Source organism: Stenella coeruleoalba (genome assembly GCF_951394435.1).
Source record: "Stenella coeruleoalba genome assembly, chromosome: 3".
In the NCBI taxonomy this organism is placed as follows: Eukaryota; Metazoa; Chordata; class Mammalia; order Artiodactyla; family Delphinidae; genus Stenella; species Stenella coeruleoalba.
Genome location: NC_137148.1, coordinates 169,208,100 through 169,220,789, shown reverse-complemented (window position 1 = coordinate 169,220,789; position 12,690 = coordinate 169,208,100). Strand labels below are relative to the sequence as shown.

Here is a 12,690-nt window from a genome sequence, read left to right as displayed (position 1 = left end):
TTCTGCAAGTCTTGTTCATTTCATAGGTGAGCCATGCAGATGCATTCCCCAAACAGATGTACCCCGCGCCAAAGTGCCTCAGCCAGGTGTTTGTAACCATGCAGGTGTGTTCTATACAGCTGTTTTCCACACAGGTAGGCTTCCATTCAGCTGTACTCCAAAGAGATGTGATTCAAAGCAGATGTCTCCCATGGGTGTTCTTACACATCCGTGCAGATTTCTTTACACGTTTGTTCCCATGCAGGTGTGTCCCACACCAGTGTTTTTTCATTAGAGGCTCCCCATCCCGGTCTGCCCCAGACAGGAGTGCCTCACACATCGGTGACTCCATGCCCCGTGTGTCTCCACACCTGGACGATTCTACAGATGTACCTGCAGTGCAGGTGAGAGGCCCCTTTTACACCTGCGCGCTTCCGCTCCTTTTCACTCCTCCCGATTATGAGATTGGGTTCCCGTTACAGGTGCGTCCACGGCGCGGACCCGCCCCCGCTTGGCCCCGCCCTTTCATCTAGGCTCAGGTGCACAAGCCGGAAGTGCGCTCACCTCCAAGGTGAGTGACTAAACTTTCCGGGTCACGTGAGCCGGCGGAGCTGGAAGAGTCCGACCGAGCCACTGACCGACGGATCGAGGGTTCGAGCGAGGGACCGGGATCGGGACCCTGAGCAGGGTCGAAGACGCCCGGGCCAGGTAGGGAGGCAGGTCACGCGGCTGGGCCTGCCACCCCTCCCCCCTTCCCTTCCCTTCCCCTTTCCCCAGCCCAGGAACGCGCCGCCCCGAGTTAATCTTTAATCTCTGACCTCTGGCGGCGGGGGGCGGGGCGGGACTCCTGGGTGGCCGGCGCGGGTCGCCCCTCCCAGGGGCCTGCGCTCGGGTCCGGCCCTCTCCCCCACGCTCCGGCCTTTCTCCTTTCCAGCCCCCAGGTGCGGGGTCGAAGGTACCCCCCCCCCCCACCGCCCGAGATGCGGTAGGAGCGGCGCGCGCGACAAGCCCTGTCCCCTGTGCCACCAGCCCGTCACCCGGCCCATGGCGAGCCCCGGCCTGGGGCTGCTCTTGGCACTCGGCCTGCCGCTGCTGCTGACCCGCTGGGGCCGGGTCTGGGGGCAAAGTAGGTACCGGTCGGGGGCACTGGGGGTCCGGGCTTAGAAGCGCTGGGTGCCTGGGACGCTGAGAGGGCAAGAACCCAGGAGCGGGCATGCGATGCCTAGGTCTGGGGTAGGGGTGGGGGCGTAGAATTTCTGTGTCCTTCCTTGGACGGTTGGAGTTGGTCTAGGAGAATTCCTGAGTTGGGCGGAATTGTGAGCTGCCGGGAGAAGAGGCCTGCGGTCCGGAGCCTCAGTAGGGTTGAGCAGTTTGGGGGAAATGGAAGCCAGGAGGAGGCCTGCCTGGGGCTCCAAGCCCAGGTGGAGCAGGTTGACCAGAGGTGGGGACGCTGCCTTTCAGGAGCCTGGGGGGAGGTGTGAGTCAGACACTCCAGGGAAAATGCAGGATCCGCCCAGATCCTGAAGGGCAGAGGGAGGGCCGGAGAGGTGAGGCTGGGGTTGGGGGGAGGGTTGGGCTTCCCCACACCATCCATTATAATAGCCCCCAACTCTGCGCAAACTGCAGACCGCTGTTGGCTGATTACTCAGCGCTGGGCTCCCCTGGGTAAGGGGTGCCCTGTGGGGCCAAATCAGCGGGGCCAGCCCCTGTGTGGAGGCCGCTCACAGAATGAAAGTCTCAAAAGGGCAGAGTTCTAACGAGGGGAAATGGCCCAGGAAGATGCACATGCTTCCAGATGGGAAGGGATAGATGGGGATTCATTTATCTTCTCTACCACCGCCCTGCAGCACCGGAGCCCACTGTAAGTGAGAACAGCACAATTACACCCTCTGGCCCCAGCCCTGGCTCCAATGGGGCCCTGGTGAGTTGGGGTATATGTGGGAGAAGAGCGGCAGGGATTTTATGCGGGAGGCCCCCGTGTAGCAGGTGGGAGGGCCTAGATGCCCAGAGGCGGCAGGCTGCACAGTGGGGGAGGCATTGGAGAACCCTAAGTGGGAGAGACCAGAATATCAACATGGCAAATGGGGAGACCGAGAACCCCAGGAAGGGGATGGGCAAGAACACCATGCCTGGCGGGAGTTCCCTGGCGGTCTAGTGGTTAAGACTCCGCGCTTCCAATGCAGGGGGCACAGGTTGGATCCCTGGTTGGGGAACTAAGACACACACACACACACACACACAAAAAGAATACCATGCTTGGCAAGGGGGTCCAGGAGCCCCCATGCCTCTCAGGCAGGGGGAGGAGGGATCTAGGAGCCTAGATGCGGCAGGCGCTTGGGAGAAGGACCCCAGACATGGCAGGTAGGGGAGACTGGGAACCCCAGATGTGATATGATGGGGGTCAGGAACCCTGAGTGGAGGAAGCCAGTCACCAAAAGTGGCGGGTGCGGGGGGGAGGGGATTAGCGTTTCCAGATAATTCTCAGGCGGGGGTGGACGGGATGCCCAAGCTCAGGTGGGTCACACCTGTGTCCCCCCCCATCCCCCGCCAACAGTCGCAGGAGGCCACCATTGCTATCATCGTGGTCTTCTCCCTGCTGGCCGCCCTGCTCCTGGCCGTGGGCCTGGTACTTCTGGTGCGGAAGCTTCGGGAGAAGCGGCAGACGGAGGGCACCTACCGGCCCAGCAGCGAGGAGCAGGTGGGTGCCCGAGCTCCACCGCCTCCCAACCTCAAGCTGCCGCCTGAGGAGCGGCTCATCTGAATGCTGGGGCTGGCCACAGCTGCCTGCACCGCTCAGGACTGCCCGGCGCTCAGCTGCACGCAGCAGCTGCCACCGACACACCAGCCTCTGACGGCTCCGGAGGACTCGGGGGGGCCACGGGGCACCTGCCGGGCGGGCTCTGCGAAGCATGCCGCCTCTGCTTGACTCTGCCTGCAGTTGGGGTGCCGGGGCTGCGGACCTGCCTCCCCGCTTGCCGCACCATCAGCCATCTGTCTGCCTGCCACACAGGCCCGACACCCCCCCCTCTCCTTTCCTTTCAGTTCTCCCATGCAGCCGAGGCCCAGGCTCCCCAGGACTCCAAGGAGACGGTGCGGGGCTGCCTGCCCATCTAGGTCCCCTTCCTCTACCCATCACCCTTCCTGGCTGTGTGACCTTGGGGGAAGGCAGAGACCTCTCTGGGCAATCAGACACACGCAGCGCTTAAGAATAGAAGGGAAGAAGGTGCTTCAAAGACTCTGCCTTTGAAGAAAAGGGAGACTGAGGCTGCTTACTTTATATATATCTATACAATGGGTAGAGCGGTGTAATAAAACCTTTTTGTGAGCTGGTGGGGGCAGGAGTTAGCCTAGATGGAGGAGACACATAGGCTGTTGAGAGATGAATTGTAAGGTCTCTAGGGTCCTTGGGGCTGGGAGGGCTTCCTGGAAGGGAAAGGCTTTTAGCTGCACTTAAGAGCCAGCCGGAGGCTGCTTTGGGAGGGAAGGTGGGGAGCGGGGTGGGTGTCTGAGCAGAAACAGGGCTCCCAGGTAAACCCACCAGGAAAAGCAAGCTTTGGGCTCTTGCAGCTTTATTGAGGGGCCAGAGTCTCCTCCAGACCCCTGATGCTTAACCTTCAAAACACTTTTTAAGCTCAGCAACCCTGGGCCGGCTCCTGGCCTGGAGCCCCCGCCAGTTCCCAGCAGGAGGATCAGGGGACCTGGGCGCTCCCGGCTCCTCGTGGGGCTGGAGGTGCGTGCGCTCTGGGAGCAGGACTTCCGAAGGCTGGGCTCTGGGGTTCTCTGGGGAACCGGGATCCGAGAAAGAATCAAGGACTTGGGATGTCCAGGTAATATCCGAGTTGGGCTTTGTGGGGGTCAGAAGTGGGGGGCTTTCTCGAGGGCTGGGTGCTGTGGAGAGCTGGGAGCAGGGACTCTCCTGGGCTGTGGGATCCTGGGTTGCCTCGTGGGGAGGGGAGAGGCGTAGAGGCTGGGGATCTGTGAGAGAGGAGCTGGGGTCCCCTTTGCTGCTTGGGTCTGCAGAAGCTGTCGAAGACTGGGACGGAGAAATGATTTCTGGGCTGGCCTCTGAGGGCAGCTGGGAAGTGGGGTGCTCCGAGGCGCTCGTGGCATCTGAAGGCTGGGGGGTGTGCAGAGGCGGCAGGCCGACAGAAAGGGACAGGGGCTGGGGCCCTGGTGGTTTCTCGTCATCCGCTTGCCATCTCCATTTCCCTGGTATGTCGGGCTGGGTGGGGATGGGGAGATGGGCACGTTGCTGGCCTTTAAATGAAGGAGGGGCCGGCAGGTTGGATGAGCAAATGGGGGAGGGCTGGGGGGGGCTCTCACCAGGCTGTGGCAGCAGTCCAAACTCTGGCTTGGCCGCAGGCTGCTGTTCCGGGTGGCTGTCACGCTCAGACTATCCAGAATCTCGCTCAGCAAATCCAGTTCTTCTCCGGACCCAAGGAAGCTGCCATCCAGAGCTTCCTCTGCCAACGGTCCCTGGGCATCCTCGGGGCTCAGAGAGGGTGTCCTGGGTGAGGATGGGCAGCCTCAGATATCTGCCCCAGACCAGCTGCTCTGAAGGGTCTGGAGTTTTGGGGCCCACTTCCCCAGGAGTCCCGGCCCCCCACTTCCAACATTGCTCCCTCCCTCTGCCTTGGAGTCTTACTCCTCCCCCAGGGACTCAGAAGGTCTCTCTTCCCGCTGGAGTCTCCTGCTGGGGCGAAGGGGCCGGTTCTGCAAAGGATAGATTTGGGGGCTGGGGCCTCAGGAGCTACAGAATCAGGGGGTTCTGTGAAGGGGGAGTGGGCGCCCCATTTTGGGGGTAGTCGAGATGTCTGGCTGGAGACGGGATGGAAGAAGGGCTTGATGATAAGTCCAGGTACATGCGTGGGCACGGGGGCGGGGCTCTTACCTGTCCAAAGTGCTGGGTGATAGGCAAGCGCTGCTGCAGGCAATCTGAGCGGCTGGTGAGGGAAGGGGCCCTCAGGGAGCCCCCCCTCTGCAGGCCAGAGTCCCCATCCTAGGAAGAGGGTGGGTGAGCCAGGAGCCCCTCCCCCCGCTGCCCCGCGGCGTTGGCTACCGGCTTTACCTTGTACGTCAGAAGGCTCTGCACACCCTTCAAGCCACTCTTCGCCTACGGAGGAGCCGAAAGAGACTGAGAATCCAGAGCGATCTGACCCTGGACATTTGAGAGCTCAGCCCTCCATCCGCGAAGACACTTTTGTCTTGCCATCTGCTCATGTGTGTCTCAAAATATATTCAGGTTCCCCCGGTACCCCCTAAGAAGTCAATACCAACTTGCCCCTTTGACTAACACAGAAGGAATGTCACTGGAGGAGATAACCCCCAAATGAAACAGGGAATGGCAAAGCCAGAACGTCGTAAAAGTGAGTCAGTGTTCAAAAGCCAAGCAAAGAATAAAATCCAGCAGACGATTGCGAGCTGTGGAAGTTGGTCCCAGGAAAATCTGGGGCTTGGGAGAAAAACCAACCACAAGGGCAGAAGCTGGGATTGTGGTGTCTCAGGACAAAAGATGTTTGCCAAAGAAGCTTGGTTGTCATTTTTAAATAGGAAAGACCTGATGCGACAAAAATGAATGAACACAGTCAATGGAAAATAAAAGTAGGAAACATGGTAAATGATTTAACTGCTGGTTTAGTTCTGATAAATTGTGTGTGCTCTAAACGTGGGGTTAAACCGTCCTCTGCCTTTGTCACCCTGGTAAGTGGCCTGTCCAGCCCAGCCTCACCGAGCGGTACATGTTTCTGACGGCTGGTTGGGTCTTGGCCTTGACGGAATGCAGGAGGGCACCACCACCTTTCTGGGGAGAGAAAGCCGAGGAAGAGAGGCTTGGGCACGTGGGGTTATCCCAGACCCCACCTGCCCACCCGGGCTGTGTGTCACTGGAGAATCCCCTCTCCCTCTCTGAGTCTTGATTTCTTCACCTCTATCTATAAATGAGCATAGTAGGGACGGTGGTAGGTTTGATTTAATCCCACAATAAACACTAAAGTGTTCGGTGTTACTACCTTTAGGTTGTCTGCCCAGAGCTGGTAGGAGCGAAGGGTCCCTGGAGAGAGGAGAGAGGAGAGAGGAGAGAGCATTGCCAGGGTGGGCAGGCTCAGACTGGGCCACAGGTGTGTGTGTGGGGGGGGTGCCAGGTGCAGAGCTCACCTGAGGAAGCCCCGCTACAGGTGATCTCCTGCTCAAAGAGGTCTGAGAAGCCTTCTCCCCTGTTCAGCTTCTCCAGTCGGCCTTCGATGAACTGGGGGTGGGGCAAAGGGTCAGAGAATCAGGCTACCCCAAACATCTGAATGCGAGGACTGGGGATCCGCTCGCCCTCAAGACGTAGAAGCCATCCCCGGCCCCTCCAGAAACCCAACCTTAGGTCCCAGGAGTCTGGAGCCCACCTCAGGAAGCCAGAGGTCCACCGTCTCCCCGCCCGTTCCCACCCCAAGTCAAGATCTGTCTTCAGGGACCAGACCCTGCTCCTCTCAGGGTCGGAGGAGTAGGACTCTGCCACTCCAGACAGGGCCCCCTCCTCTCAGTGACCTTGGAGGAGGTCGACCCCACCTCCAGGGACCCTGGAAGCCAGCCCGCACTGAAGGACCCTGAAGTTCATCCCACGTTCTTCCAAGAACCCAGGAGTCCGGTTCCACCTCCCCCATTACGTCCCTAGAATCCAAGAGTCCAGCCTCCTCTCCCTCCACCCTCGACCCAGGAGGTTCCCGCCTTAGGGACTCAATAATTTCGTTCCATCCCAACCTCCTCATGGACCTAGAGGTAGATCTTATCCCTGGGAACTCAGGTCAGGGGCTCCCATTTTTATGGACCCAAGAGTTCAGTCCTGTCTCTCCCACCCCGGAGACCCTGGAGTAGGGGATCCGGCCGGGCCAACTCTCGCCCCGCCCACTGGGTCCAGGCGTCCGCCCCTCCAGCCCCGGCTTCGGCCTCCGGGATCCGGGCGTCTGCGCCCCTAGCGTCGCCCCTCCGGCCCCAGCCCCGCCCTCCAGATTCTGGCGCACCTGTTTGAACAGCTGCAGGTGCACAGCCCGCCGGTGGAAGGCCTGCAGCGGCGCCCCGGGTTTCTGGGCCAGGAAGGCTTCTTCACTGAAGGTTACAGGCTGGCCCTGGAAGAAGGACTCGGATTCTAAGCTCCCCGCGGCTCTCCAGGATCCCTTATTCTGCTTCCCATATTCTACCTTACATCTGTGTAGCAAACATTGATGGAGCGCCTCTGTGTGCCTGATGTCGTGCAGGGCCTCGTGGGCTGCAGGGAGGACTTGGGCTTTTACCCCGAGGGAGGTGGGAGCCCTGGGAAGGCGGTGGGCAGAGGAGGGGGCGGGGCCTGACTCAGACGCTCCCAGGTGACCTCTGGCGGCTGCACGGAGGTCAGACTGCGGAGCGCGGAGGGTGGGAGCCCGCGAGAGGGGACTCATGGTGACGGGCGAGCGCGCTGATCCAGGCAAACAACAATGGGGATCAGGCCGTGGGGGAGACAGAGGAGGGGGAGAAATGGACAGCTTCCGGCTGTGTTCGGGGCAGAGTCGAAAGCAACATCAGATTCTCAGATAATAGAACTCCCTGACCATGTTTTTATAGAATAGTTGTGAAAAACTGGGGAGGAGGGGATGTCAAGGTTGAAAGTCAGCAGATCCGAGTCCTGGCTTCAACACTCACCCGCTGTGGGGCTTCCAAGCCTTGGTTTCCTCATAGGTAGAATGGGACCACAAGAGTATCCGTCTCATAATACTGTTGTGAGCATTAAGCGAAATAATAATCGCAGCGGTAAAACCTATCATTTATCCATTGTGATGTGCCAGGCAGTAACCGAGCATTTTGCTTCTGTCCATTTACAGACTCACGCGACTCTTTTGGGTGGGTACTGTTGGGATCCCATTTTACAGATGAGCAAACAGAGGCACAGAGTAAGCACTCCATAAACGCTAGGTATTCTTATTCTGAATCCTTCAGGGACCCGCGGGGTCTCTCCCTCTGCGTCCCCGAAGCTCACCGGGCCGCAGACTAGCGCATCGCGGTACCCCCCGAAGAGCAGGGCCTGGGCTTTGAGGAAGAGACGGGACACCCCTTCTCCGGGGGCCAGCGCGACCTTCCTTAGCCGCAGCCTCAGCAGAGACACCTGGAGGACAAGAGGGCAGCGCTGAGCAGGCGGGTGCGGAGCCTCTTCTCCCGGATGCGGCAGGAGGGTGGAAGGGGGTGTCACTGACCACATCTGGGGGCAGTGCCTGCACGTCGTCGAAGGGCGTCTCCAAGGTATTGGAGTCCACGTTCATCATCACGACGTCCTCCAGAGCTTTCTCCCGCACTCTCTGTGTTAGGGAGTTGGAGTGGCGATGGCCGCTCAGAGCCCGAGGATCCCCGACAGGGGAGGATACCTGGGGGTGCAGGGGGCCACTCCACCCAACCCTGCCATCCAGGTCCGTTCCCACTTACCTCGGCGAGACTGGCGTGCACTCCGATGAGATAGGGCATGGGCGCGCTGCGGAAGACCGAGGGGGCCGGTCATGCAGGCGCCGCCCCCGGGTGCCCAGGACCCTAGGCCTCTTCCCGAAGCCCTGCCCCTCTCCAGCCCCTGCCCCTCACCAGCAGTAGTCCAGCAGATGCGGCGGCAGCGTGGGGATCAGCACGTGCTCCCAGCGCATGGGGTACAGGAGAGCGCAGGACGCGTGGACACATGAAGTCAGCTGGGGACGGGTGGGGGACCGTGGAGTCAGGGCCTGGACCCCGAGCTTCAAGGACCCTCTCTGGACGGTGGCTCTCCCGGCTTCATATCCCGTGTCCCCAGTCTCGTGTCTCCCTCCACCTCCCTTCCCCACCCGCTACTGGGTAAGAGGTGAAAACTCAAACCCCTTTCTTGTGAAGGCCAAGAATTCCGCAAATTACAGTGCTTGGAACTGGTGGTGCCAGGACTCAGCACGTGCTAGTCCCTCTCTCTAGGGGTGGAAGCTAATATTCAACCCTCCAGAATCTCTCTCCTTAGGGGTAGGACAGAGACTCAGCCCACTGACCCCACCCCTAGAGAGGCGGAGCTAGAATTCAGTCCCCCCCCTCCCCCAAGTCTCACCCCTAGGGATAGAGGCTGAATGCTAGCTCCACACCTACCCCGTCCTTCTCCCTTAGGGGCGGAGCTAGAATTTAGCCCTCTCTGATCTCACCCTCCAGAGGGGCGGAGCCAGTCTTGTTCTGGCCCATAGTGGGTGGAGCCTGGACTCAGCGCTCCTGAAGCCGGGGGAGGGGGTACAGCGCAGCCAGCTCTGATTTCCCCCATAAAGGTGGAGCCAGGATTCAACTCAACCCTGACCTTCAAAGGGGCTGAGCCAGGACTTTGCCCTCGGGTCTCGCCCAGTGGGGTTAGAGCTAGGAATCCGTCCCGATGGTCCCGCCCCCAGGGGCCAAGCCAGGCCTCGGCCCCTCCCCGGCCCGGCGGTCCCGCCTCACGGTGCTCAGCTTTCTGGAGGTGAGCAGGACCCTTCGCTCTGCCAGGAGCGCAGCGAATAGCCCCACGATGTTGTCGTCGGTCACCGCCACCACCAGCTCCGTTAGGTTCCTCTGAAGAACGGAGAGGAACGCTGGGCGCGAGGGGCCACAGGATCTGAGAGCCCTCTCCGGGTTTCCGGACCTCTTCCCCCCTCCCAGAGCGCCCTCTCAGGTCTCCACTCACGTTCTCAGGAATGGATGGCAGGCGGCCGGAGTCGGGGGCCACGAAGCAGGAAAGCTGGCGGGGGATTAATAGGGGGACTGATCAGTCAAGGGGTTAGCCTCACGTGGGTGCCCGACCTTCCAGCGTCTCCAGCTCTGCTCACCGGCATGCTCTTCCCGGGGCCAGGGGACGGGATGCCTTGCGCACTGGAGATCATCACTCCGCTGCCCTGGGGGAGATGTGGTGTGTGGTCCTCAGGGCCGGGGTGCAGCCTCTCCAGCCACCTGAGGTCCAACGCCCAGGGGGGAGGGGGTACTCACCAGCTCCAGCCCCACTGAGTCCTGGGTCCCGGGAAGGGGCTGCTGCAGCAGATGTAGAAGAAGTTCGTTGACCTCTGAGACCTGGGTAGGGGTGGGATGCCTGAGCCAGAATGCGGGTTGGGGACTCTGAGGGTCTTGACTCAGGCTGGGTGGTCTGGAGCCAAAGGGGCTCGGTCAGGCCTGGGAATTCAGAGCCAGGCTGGGGCCTTGGTGGGGGTGGGACGGGGAATGACGGGGAGAGCTGGTCTCACTTGATCCTGTGCCAGGAGGTCCCCAACTGTGTTCAGCAGTTTGTAGAACACTTCAAACCAAGGCAGGTGGCTGCGGAGAGTGGACACAGTTTTCATGCAGTGCCTGTAGGCAGAGGCCCTTCCCCCGGCGCAGACCCCCATATCCCACACCTGAGGATGCAGAGACAGCTGTGGGCACCAGCCCGGAGGCGGGAGAAGCCAAATCTGCGGGTGCCGGTCAGGTCCGTGAGGGCAAAGGTGAAATGCTGTACGGCGGTGCTGGGGGGCTCCCTGGGGGCAGGAAAAGCTCTCAGAGACCTGGGCATCCCACCTCCGTGAACCCCCCTCCCCTTCATGCCCCTGACAGTGCTCCTAGTATTGCGTCCACCAGTCTGGGGCCCTGGGTGTATAGGTCCCTAGTTGTCAGTGTCTCCGGTTCTCTGAGGCCCTGGGTCCCTGAGACCCTGGGTAAATGAGTCCCTTTGTGTATAGGTCGCTATTTGTCAGGGTCCCCCGGTTTCTGAGTCCCTGGGTCTCTGAATCTCAGGGGCCCTGGGTATATGGCCTCTGTTGTCTGAGTCTCTGGGTGTTGGAATCCTGGGGGTCCGTGAGAGGTCTGGGTCCCTGGGTCCTTGGGTGTCTGCTTCCTTCCATACCTTTCCACATCAAAGGGGAAGCAGAATTTGGGCACCATCTGCATAGCCTCCTGGGGGTGGAGAGAAGCACACACTGCTTGGCCACTCAGGTTGGGCTCCACCCCTAAGCTCCCAGTGGTCTGAGACATAGGGTCCCCTCCCCCAGGGGGACAGGCCCTGGCCCCTGGGGAGCAAGGAGCCAGCCTGCATACCTGGTCCCGGAAGTCTGGGGGGAACTGCCGCAGGATGGGGGGATCTGCACAGAGAGCAGGCTTCTAAGTTCAGGGTCCCGGGCCCACCCTCCATCTCGACCCCCATCCCCAATGATGCCCCTGACTCACCCTCTTGCAGGGAGGGAGGGTAGGCCGCTTCGAAGAACCAGTCAAACAGGGCAGGGAGACCCCTTCTGCAGGGCAGGAAAGGGTTCAGTGTGTCCAGGGATTTGCTTCTGTGTGTGTGTCTGCACCTGTGTGTGATTGTGTATGTGTGTGTGTGTGTGTCTGCAATTCTATTCTGTGTCTGCCTGAAAGGATGAGACTGTCCAGGGCATGTCAGGTAGGACTGTGCATATGTGTGGCTGAGCCAGTGTGAGGCTGAATGACATCCCCATTGTCTTGGGTGGCCCTGAGGGTCCCTGGGTATATGTGCGAGGCCCTGCCCAAGTGTCTCTGTGTACGCGACTTCATGGGGCCCTGGAGCCCTCAGAGTTTTTATCAGAAGAAAGAGGGCAGCGTGCCCTGGTCCTTCCGGGAACCCTGCAATCTCTGCCTTCCTGCCCTGGCCCCCAACCCTCTATCCATCTTGCAGAGGATGTCGGGACTTGGGCTCAGGGAGAGAGACAGAGGAAGAGAACAGGGAGTGAGTGCACACACATTGTCCCTGAGATTGGGACCCCCCTCACACTGAGCTTCATCCTCACGCTGACACAAGTCCCACACGATCAATCACTCCTGCACATGGACACACAGAGCACGCCCCTCCCCCCCGCTGACCCCGGAAGCCAGGCTCCCCATCCCTGATATACATCAAAAGGCACAGGCTCAGGAGTTACAAACTTAGTCATACAGAGCCAGCGGAGAGCAGGGGAGAGAGAGAGAGAGAAAGAGAGAGAGAGAGAGAGATTGGAAGGTCCCAGAGTGGCCCGAGTGTGCCTGAGAGCAGGGTCCATACTGTAGGCCAGCTGAGTGTCCTCCCCTAATTCCTGCCACCTGCCCCTGTGGCTCGCGGTCCCTCCCGGGCCTGCCCCAGCCTCGTTCTCCTTGGCCCCAGCCCAGGCCCGGTCTGGGAATCTTGGTCCAGAAGATGGGAGAGGGGGCAGCTCTTACTCAGCTGTGGATCCCATGGTCCCTGCAGGGCTGGCCCGGCGGGGCCCTTTCCTCAGGGGCGCTGGGGGGGGGCCTGTGCTTTCTCAAGGCTGGGCCCTGAGCCGGCTCAGCTTCCTGTGTGGCTGAGAGAGGAAGTTTAACGGGTGACGTCCCCGGAGGAAGGCCCCTGCCCCCACCCACTGTGAGAGACCCAGGCGTCCCGCCTTCTAGACTTCTACAGGATGGGTGGGCAAGAGGTGTGCAAGCTCAGAGGCCAGACCCCCAGCCCCATCCTGCCAGGAGGCTTGCATCTGGTTTCTGCCATCACACCCAAGCCTTCCCTTCTCCGTGGCAGCCAAGGACTCACAGTTTGCCTAAAATGCTTCCTCTTCCCTCAACTCTTTTTCCTTTGATCCCTCTGCGCTGGTCATTCCCCCCAGTACCACCAGAGGGAGCCAGGCTGAAGAGTGGACGCGGAGGCACGGGGAAGGTAGACAGACAGCAGACAGAACACAGGCACAGACAAACAGACAGCACACACAGGGCCAGGGAGTGACCAACACAAACAGGCCAGAACAGTCA

General features: G+C 60.6%; 2 protein-coding genes across 2 annotated transcripts; one reads left to right on the top strand and one right to left on the bottom strand.

Moving 5' to 3' along the window:
• Nucleotides 1-390: 390 nt before the first annotated feature.
• CRB3 (crumbs cell polarity complex component 3) lies at nucleotides 391-3,354 on the top strand. Its single transcript, XM_079917947.1, has 5 exons — nucleotides 391-687; nucleotides 914-1,105; nucleotides 1,827-1,900; nucleotides 2,534-2,677; nucleotides 3,022-3,354. Exons 2-5 carry the CDS (start codon nucleotides 1,024-1,026, stop codon nucleotides 3,091-3,093), a joined length of 372 nt encoding a protein of 123 aa, XP_079774073.1. The 5' UTR covers nucleotides 391-687; nucleotides 914-1,023; the 3' UTR covers nucleotides 3,094-3,354.
• Nucleotides 3,355-3,402: 48 nt separating this feature from the next.
• On the bottom strand, nucleotides 3,403-10,875 carry DENND1C (DENN domain containing 1C). Its single transcript, XM_079918738.1, has 20 exons — nucleotides 10,826-10,875; nucleotides 10,341-10,460; nucleotides 10,191-10,260; nucleotides 9,940-10,020; nucleotides 9,783-9,848; nucleotides 9,641-9,694; nucleotides 9,418-9,528; nucleotides 8,563-8,663; nucleotides 8,413-8,458; nucleotides 8,187-8,288; nucleotides 7,973-8,098; nucleotides 6,984-7,088; nucleotides 6,133-6,223; nucleotides 5,988-6,028; nucleotides 5,708-5,779; nucleotides 5,048-5,092; nucleotides 4,871-4,978; nucleotides 4,625-4,692; nucleotides 4,303-4,486; nucleotides 3,403-4,201 (listed from the first exon to the last, which is right to left on the bottom strand). Exons 1-20 carry the CDS (start codon nucleotides 10,867-10,869, stop codon nucleotides 3,587-3,589), a joined length of 2,250 nt encoding a protein of 749 aa, XP_079774864.1. The 5' UTR covers nucleotides 10,870-10,875; the 3' UTR covers nucleotides 3,403-3,586.
• Between the last annotated feature and the right edge of the window lie 1,815 nt (nucleotides 10,876-12,690).

Excerpts from the sequence above, each read along its gene's own strand:
- DENND1C (XM_079918738.1), bottom strand. The coding sequence starts at position 10,869 with ATGCAGATGGTGCCCAAATTCTGCTTCCCCTTTGATGTGGAAAG. Across the intron at positions 8,664-9,417 it reads CCTCCAGAAAGCTGAGCACC|CTGACTTCATGTGTCCACGC; the intron begins GTGAGGCGGGAC and ends ACCCGTCCCCAG. Across the intron at positions 8,289-8,412 it reads TGCACGCCAGTCTCGCCGAG|AGAGTGCGGGAGAAAGCTCT; the intron begins GTAAGTGGGAAC and ends TCCCTAACACAG.
- CRB3 (XM_079917947.1), top strand. The coding sequence starts at position 1,024 with ATGGCGAGCCCCGGCCTGGGGCTGCTCTTGGCACTCGGCCTGCCGCTG. Across the intron at positions 1,106-1,826 it reads GGGCCGGGTCTGGGGGCAAA|CACCGGAGCCCACTGTAAGT; the intron begins GTAGGTACCGGT and ends ACCGCCCTGCAG. Across the intron at positions 2,678-3,021 it reads GGCCCAGCAGCGAGGAGCAG|TTCTCCCATGCAGCCGAGGC; the intron begins GTGGGTGCCCGA and ends CTTTCCTTTCAG.